General features: G+C 34.4%; 1 protein-coding gene across 5 annotated transcripts; it reads right to left on the bottom strand.

Annotated features, from left to right (window-relative positions):
* Positions 1 to 2170: 2170 nt before the first annotated feature.
* LOC145167811 (uncharacterized) lies at positions 2171 to 7411 on the bottom strand. 5 transcript variants are annotated; one of them, XM_079087060.1, is made up of 6 exons: positions 7285 to 7411; positions 7099 to 7147; positions 6756 to 6943; positions 5747 to 5809; positions 4087 to 4151; positions 2171 to 4001 (listed from the first exon to the last, which is right to left on the bottom strand). In XM_079087060.1, exon 6 carries the CDS (start codon positions 3970 to 3972, stop codon positions 2290 to 2292), a length of 1683 nt encoding a protein of 560 aa, XP_078943186.1. In that variant the 5' UTR covers positions 3973 to 4001; positions 4087 to 4151; positions 5747 to 5809; positions 6756 to 6943; positions 7099 to 7147; positions 7285 to 7411; the 3' UTR covers positions 2171 to 2289. The 5 variants fall into 5 exon arrangements, with proteins under 5 accessions (XP_078943186.1, XP_078943188.1, XP_078943184.1 ...); XM_079087062.1 differs by lacking the exon at positions 6756 to 6943; XM_079087058.1 differs by lacking the exons at positions 6756 to 6943; positions 7099 to 7147.
* Positions 7412 to 8091: the final 680 nt, after the last annotated feature.

The following is an 8091-nucleotide window of genomic DNA, read 5'->3' as shown; positions in this document are numbered from 1 at the left end:
TGGAGAATTGAAGGAAATTGTGTCAAAGTCTACTACAACTTCTGCTTTAACTCCTGAGTTTTTAACTCAGAAATTTGATTCCCTTGAAGCAGCTCTAACGAAAGCAGTGGCTCCTCTATCCAAATTTGCAAATCTCTTACCAACTGGTGCCCCACCTGTTGTCACAGGGGTGCAAGGGGGAGAAACATAGTTAGTTGGTAAGGAAATGAAAGTAAGTAAAGGAGGAGAAGAGAAAGCAAAAACAGTTGGCAAGGTGATTTTAACTCAAATCTCAATTCCCATTGTTTCGAAAGTTACTACCGTGATGGCAACAAAAACAACGACAAGACCTATTCAGAAGGGGATTATTATCGGTTCGGAAGGTGTTGGAGTGAGTTCAAGTTCATCGAAACCAAAAACAACTGAAGCTGATAAAGGAAAGGGAAAGGTAATTGTTGTTGAAAAATCAAAAGATGAGAAGAAGACATAAATTGCAGCAGAAATGGAAAAGCAAAGACAAATACAAAGTATTCTGAGGCTTCACGAAATTGATCCACCAACAATAGATAAAGGCGATCCAAAGAAACTTTACAGCTATGAAAATATTGAAGTCAGAGTGTCATACAACCACATGTATGCATTCGAAAAGTAGCCGAGAAGAAGCTATTCTATCGAAAATACTGATATGAATCAGCTTGATTTTCCGATAAATGAAATGATGTTCATCACAGCACAATACAAAATTATTGAGAAGTTTCAGAATGAAGATGATTTTCTCCATATGAAATTAAGGTTTCATGTTGTGGTTGGAAAAGATCAGGAGGAGGTATGGTCCCTTATCAAGATAGTCTGAGTGATAAGCGTGACAAAAGATGTTATGTTCGAAAACATGATCCAAAATTTTCGGTATCATGTGGTAAGGGCGAACAACGTGATATGTGATTTTTCTGTTGCTGATTTTCCATTGATGAACTTGAATGATCTTATTCAAGTTGCGGATGCTTCGAAACTTCAAGGAACAAGCAAGGAAATTTTGAGACTTGGGCTTGGTCACATCAAAATTTTCATAGACAATTACTATGATTGTCTAGCCTTGACCGATATAGAGTTATCTGCTGTATTGAGAAAAGAAGTAAAAGTGAATATGGAAGTTGTGAAGTCTCAAGCTGAACTTAAGAAGTTTGCTGATGGAGAAATATGTTTGAAGCCAATGGGGTTAGTCTTTTCTGGAAAAGACACGAAGGGAAAAGCAAAGAGATTTTTATTTTAAGCTTCAGAAGTCGAAAGATATACTACAGCTCAGTATACGAACTTTATTGTTCGTATGAACAACTATAAAAAGAACAACGAATGAGATAAAGCTGAATTGAAGAAGGTGATGAGCTGGTATACCGAAATTCGAAGGATGATGCATTTTGCTGCTCAAATTCTCACAAATTTAAAGTTCGACACTTATTACAAAGGGGGAGAATGTTGAGTCAAATTGGTTGTAATGTGTCGAAGTTTGTTGAGTCAGTTTCGAATGTTATGTAATATATTTACTAAGGCATTTTAGTAATGAAATCTAAATGTCGAGTCCTTAGTATTTTTTTTGTACTTTCAGTTTTCCTATAAATAGGAGATGTACTCTGAGATAGAGAGAACTTTGGCTGTAATTCTGTCTAACACTCTCGTTGTATGTTGAAAGTATAAATGAGCTGAAACAAGATCTTATTTACTCTGGTGTTCCGATTACGTTCTTTTACTCTGATTTCTTTCATACACTCGATTAATCTCTTCTACAAAAATAAAGGATTTAATTATCCCTAAAAATTCGAAAATTTCATTTTTTAATATAGGTTAATTGACTAAAATGTCCTTATGCTGAAATTTGTGTGATTATATGGTACATGTTACTCTATTGTAATATCATAGACCCTCAGATCATGATCTTTGATTCTATTTCATCCGGTGGTCCAGATCTATGCATTCTGACACATAATAGTTAGTAAAAACAAAATAACTTTTATATATATATATATATATATATATATATATATATATATATATATATATGTTTTAGCACAAGGTTAATTGTAGGGTTATGCAATAGTAAAAAGAAACCAGGTTTGACGGGATTAAGATGGGTACCGGTTTTATAATAATAATTATATTTTGATTGTAGTATTGTATAATAATTTGATAGAATATATACATTTAACCTTGCTTTTTATAACCTTATAGAAACATCCCAAGTTGATTCATACATTTAACTTACAATGCTTCATGGAAGACAGTGAATTATGAAACAACATTTCACATCTCAAAACCCTAATCTTTCCCAAAAAAGTTTCCAAATTTCCTTCTTTGCAATCTTCCCAACAACATTTTTGATCCTATTATATCCATTTCCGTAAGTTTTTTCAAATATCCGATTGCGCCATACGATATCATAAGCCTTCGACACTTCTTGCTGGTCGATAACACCCCAAGGCAACAAACCGCATACTTTTTAGCCGTGTTTTGCGGGCTCGGATCAAGCAATTGAACCAAACCCGGTACACTTCGCGGGTCCCGCTTCACTTCGCGAACATTCCGAGGAACTGTCATTAGGGTTGCGATCGCCTGCGCCGCCACTTCACGAACCTCGTTCGGTTTCGCCTCAAGTAATTTGATTAGCAAAGGGATGCATCCGCTCTCGCCCACGACTTTTTTCACTTCCGGCGAATGGGAAACCCTAATTAGGGTTCCGACCGCCGCTTTCTGAGCTCCGGTCGAGCTAGAATCAAGTACGTGGACAAGTCTCGGAAGCAATCCAAGAGAAATTAGGGTTTCAGCCGAAACAGACCCCACGAGGTTACGAATTGCCCCGATTGCCGCTTCTTGCGGTAGGCCGGAGTCAATGTACGCCAAGAGACTGCGAACTCCACCTTCGGTGATAACCGCTCTTTTGAGATCTTCATTACTCGAGGTTAGATTCTGCAAACATTTCGCCGCGTATTCCGATACCGATAATACCCCGGAATCGAGTAATCCGATCATGATGGTCACGATACCTTCTTCGGCTAGGGTTTGTCGGAGATCGGGAATCACAGATAAGTTCTTTAAAGTACAAGTCGCCGAAGATCGGGAAACGGAATCACTCGAGCTACATACTTCCGTTAAAGGTTGCACACCACCGTGGCCCGCTATTGCCCGCCCGATCTCCGGTGATACCGACAATCTTCGAAGGGCAATTGCGGATTTTTCCCTTCCGACTGAGCTTCCGGACTCAAGTAGCCTTATTAAAGGCGGCAAAACACCTTCGGATACAAGCAAATCGTCACAAATACCCGATTCTGTTAACGTACAAATCAAAGTAACAGTCGTTTCCCGAATTCTTGGAGACGTAGCTGTAAGGAGTTGTACCAAGGCCGAAATACTACTTCGTCCCAAGAAGGGCAAAACTGTCTTTTCATCTTCTTTCATCACGTCAACAAGACTATCGAGAGCTTTATGCTTAGCTTCCAGATGCCCAATTTGCAACCGAGCTAATAACTCTGTAACGCTATAGCTTCCATGACTTGTACCTTCAGGAGCAGACAAGGTACAACTCGACAATGCAACCTCGCTCAAAACCCCAGTTTTTATCAAAAGCCCGCAGTCTCGTAGGTTCAAGTCGATTTTACCAGATAACGCATCGAGATCGCTTTGCATTTGGAGTTTTCCTTCGTGTTTCTCTTTTGAACACTTTTCTGCCATTTTGATTGATTCGTTTAAAGTTTTTGAAACTGATTGAAGTTGTTCTTTGCATAATGTGTTCTTCAAGAAACATGGATGACTCGATAAATCTGATAATCGAGTCGGGATTTGTTCTAATTTTGATATGATCATTTTCCACCTTCCTGGAAATCCGTTAACTTTTCTGGCCTTTTCGAGAGCCACAGGTACAAGATCTTTGGTGTATGATAGCCACTCTTCGGTTGACCGAAAGTCAAGCACAGCTTTATCAACTTTATCGTGATCTTCTACCATGATTTCAATCGGTTTTGCAGAAATTAAATCTGTAGGAAAAACGAATGGGTTATTAAACATATTTTTCATGATTTTGGGATTAAATGATCTGGGGTCAATTTACAGAAGTCAAACCTGATGAAAAATTCAAGATCCTGGGGATAAAATGAACCAAGAACCAATCTCTTAAAAAGTCAAACCTGCAGAAATCATGAATAGCTAATTAACAGACATGGATTTTTTTGGAGAATTTTGAGATCATGAATAGCTAGGACACAAAGTGAAGTCAAACTTGAATATACAATAGTCAACTTGCAAAAAATATGAACAGATAATTAAGAAACATGAAATCTAAGAACAAACTGAAGAAGTCAAACAGGGAGATGCAGAAGTCAACTTGCAGAAATTATTAAAAGATAACTAACTAAGCATGAAATTTTTGAGTTATCGAAACTAAAATGATGTAGAAATCACTTTTAAAAGTCAAGCCAAATAAGAAACAATAATATTTCAAGATTTTGAGACTAAAATCATCTAAGAACCAATTTTAATAAGTCAAACTTAAACATCAAAAAGTCAAACACGCAGACATTTAGAATAGGATAACAAGATTCTGAATGCTAAAATGATCTAGGAAGCAATTTAGAGAAGACAAACCTGAAGAACATAGAGAAGTAAAACCCGAAGAACACATCAAATTTTCAGGATTTCAAGATAGTTATAGTAAAAACCAATTTAATTAGCCATCTATTGATCAAATAGGTCAATTATGAGATCATAGAGTTGGATCAAATAGGTCAATTATGAGATCATAGAGTTGGATCCAGATCAAGAATCGGATTCTTGGAGCTAGGAGAAACCATCATGTTCAAAAGGGACCCAAAAAAGTTCAAGATCATGACTTTTTTATGAAAAAGAAAATTGGGTAGCAGTTAGATGTGACTTGGATCATCAAACTTTACTTTATTAATTCATATTTTAAGAAGCAAAAAGGAATAAAGATTAAAGCTTTTAAGAATCTTGCATGATCATAAATAATGTAAGTATAATTTTTATTATTATAATTGCATCAATTTACAAAGTTGTAGTAGTAAAGATGATGAAAGTTAAAGGAAGAAATTTTCATTCGCAACATTAAAGCTTAGTTACTCAAAAATACATACATAAAGATTTTAGACATGTCAAAATGTTTTTTTTAAGTACAGGTAGGGTCGGGTTTAGGTTGAGCTGCAAACATTATTTTGTCCTATTCTTTGATTTTTTTATAACAAAGTAATGTGTTGCAACAATAATTAAAAGCCTTTGAATAAAACGATTTAGAAGGTTGTATGATAAATTTTTTATTTGACTATTTCAAAATAAAACATAACACGAAACAACCTATTCATAAGTAAACTGGCGGAAAATAACAATAGCCACCTCTAATTAAAGATCAAAACAACATTTTTTGAAAAATAAAAACAAAAACTTTATCTACGTTTCTTAACACATAAATAAATAAGACCTGTAAATGAACATGATAAACGTTCAAAACGAATAGTCATAATTTAATTTACAGAAAAGTGCTTAAAACCGTGTACCAAAAGAAATTGTTGCAATTTTTTTGTGGGCAAGTAGTACAAAACGTGAAGAGATGTCAAATTTTGCTTTAAAGAAAAGACAAAAAAAGGTCACTTTTACATTGATAAACATTTAAATTGTGTATTGAAGTTTTAGCATGGGATAAACCATCAAATTTCAAAAAACTATAAATCAAAAATTAAAAATGGACAATAATACAAAATTAAGATCATACCTCAAAGTGATTGGTTGTGCAATCCTCCAATAGCCCCTCCACAAATTTAATGGCAAACGACTTCTGAAATCAATAAAACAAGAAGCAAATCTATCAAAACAATGTATTATGAGGGTTTGGAGAAGTTTTTGTATTAGTGATTAACTTTTTGAATCATGCAAAAAAAAACACTATGCAACAATGTGCAACTTTTGGAAAAGTATGAATTATGACGCTTTTTTTTGCACGTTATTTTGTGTTTAGAATCACTCATTCATGTAAAGTATGTATAGTGATCATTCGCATTTGTATAACAATGAAGGTTAGTTTGCAATACAATTTTGTAAAGAAAAGATGCAAAAAAATGGAGCTTTTTGTGCATAATTTTACCAATTATCAAGTTTTAAAGACTTCGTTTCTTACTTTAAAAAGCACAAACTTTGACTAAATAATTAAATTTAAGGAATTTCTGACCCCACCAAAGATTAAGCTTCAAAACAGAGTTTTTCCCAATTACAAAAGTATGACCAAGGATTAAAGACTTCATTTGCTGGTTATAAGACGCATATCCACCAATGATTTGATCTTGAAACCCTAATTTCTGACTTTCAAAAGCACAAACTTGGACAAAACAATAAATTTAAAAAGAAATTTGAGAACTCAGCAAAGATTAAACTTCAAAACTCAATTTTCCCAATTCCTAAACTATGGTAATGATTAAAAACTTCATTTCTTGGAGATTTGACTCATAGCAACCAAAGATTTGATCTTAAAAAATCGTAATGTCTGAGTTTTAAAAGCAGAAACTAGAATTAAAGAATTAAATTAAGGGAAATTTGAGAAATATACACCAAGGAATAAGCTTCAAACTCAATTTCGTAATTCAAAAATTATAACCGATGATGAAAAAATTCATTTCTTGGAGATTTAACTTATGCCCACAAACGATTTGATCTTTAATCCCTAATTTCTCAATTTTGAAAGCGCAAAATACCATTAACAGCTGAATTTGCAGAAATTTGAGACATACCTATCAAAATTAAGCTTCAATAAACTGATCTTTAAGCCCTAATTTTCAAATCAAGGATTTTACACCCACCCACCAAAGATTTGATCTTTTAGACCCAAAATTCCGAATTTAAAACCAGAAGCAAGAAATGAAGAATCAAACATGAAGGAACTTGAGAAATACCCACCAAAGTATTAACCTTCAAAGCTCTGTTTCCCCAAATTTAAAAAGTGCAACAGGAATGAAAACAATTAGTTTCTTAAATATTTGACAAAGCCCCACAAAAATTCGGTTTTTAAAGAACATTGGTTTCAATATTCAATGACTCAATAATCAAATTTAATGAAATCCGACAAACACCCACCAAAAATGGATCGATAACCATAAAATTGCACCATAAATTGCTTGACTTTCTTCTTCCATTATTGAGCGACACATGAATGCATTATTAACAAGAAAATGGAAAAGAAACAAAATCAAAATCATTGAGAATCTTAAAACTGAGAAGTGAGATGCTAAACATAATTTGAATTTTTTTTAAAAGGTTTACCCGTGAGGAATGCGATTGAGCTTAACCGGATGCCGACAGAAGAGAATGAGAGTATTCAAAAATAAAATAAATATAATTTTTATTCAAATCGATCTCTGGAAGAAAGTATTATGTCAGACTGGCTGAGCTGTGGTGTTTCCAAGATTCACTTTATAGAGCTGGTGACTATATAACTATCCTGCCATCAAAACTGTAAAAAGTAAACTAAAATCGAAGAGCGTTTTTTTAAGAGCAAATTACAGAAGTGGTCCCTGTGGATTACCCATTCAGCGGATATAGTCCAAATATTGAAAAATTAATGTCAATCATCTCTATGGTTTCAAAATCGAACTTATTTGGTTTCTGCCCCAGTTACCGTCACTTGGACTCCATTAGAAAGCCCTCATGTGACATGTACACAAGGGAAAATCCGAATTTTCCACCTATCTCCTAACATCTTTACTTAAAACACAAAATTAAGAACTTGTCTTCCCTATTCCAACTCCCTTCTTCATATGTCACTTCTCTGCACAAATTAACAACACTCCATCAACCCATGTTCGAGGGAATGAACAACACAGACAAACCTCAACCAAGGCAGTCTATTCTAGAGGTGCCAAAGGTTTGGATCAGGATGTTGAGGGCCAAGATCAATCTTGAAGGCGAAATGGGTTATCTTTATCTTTTACTTGTTCATTGGTGTTTAGTGTTTAGGGATTATGTAGTTATGTTTTGGGTTTTATTCTAGGGTTATGATCATTTGTATTTATTTATAAATGTTTAAGGTTATGATAGGTTGTATTCAATGGTGTTTAGGGATTTGTAGTC

Source organism: Lactuca virosa, chromosome 3 (genome assembly GCF_052849685.1).
Source record: "Lactuca virosa cultivar CGN04683 chromosome 3, Lactuca_virosa_CGN04683_v6, whole genome shotgun sequence".
In the NCBI taxonomy this organism is placed as follows: domain Eukaryota; kingdom Viridiplantae; phylum Streptophyta; class Magnoliopsida; order Asterales; family Asteraceae; genus Lactuca; species Lactuca virosa.
This window is presented reverse-complemented; position numbering and strand designations above follow the sequence as displayed.

Bases quoted from the DNA above. Each gene is read 5' to 3' on its own strand.
- LOC145167811 (XM_079087060.1), bottom strand. From the start codon at position 3,972: ATGGTAGAAGATCACGATAAAGTTGATAAAGCTGTGCTTGACTTTCGG.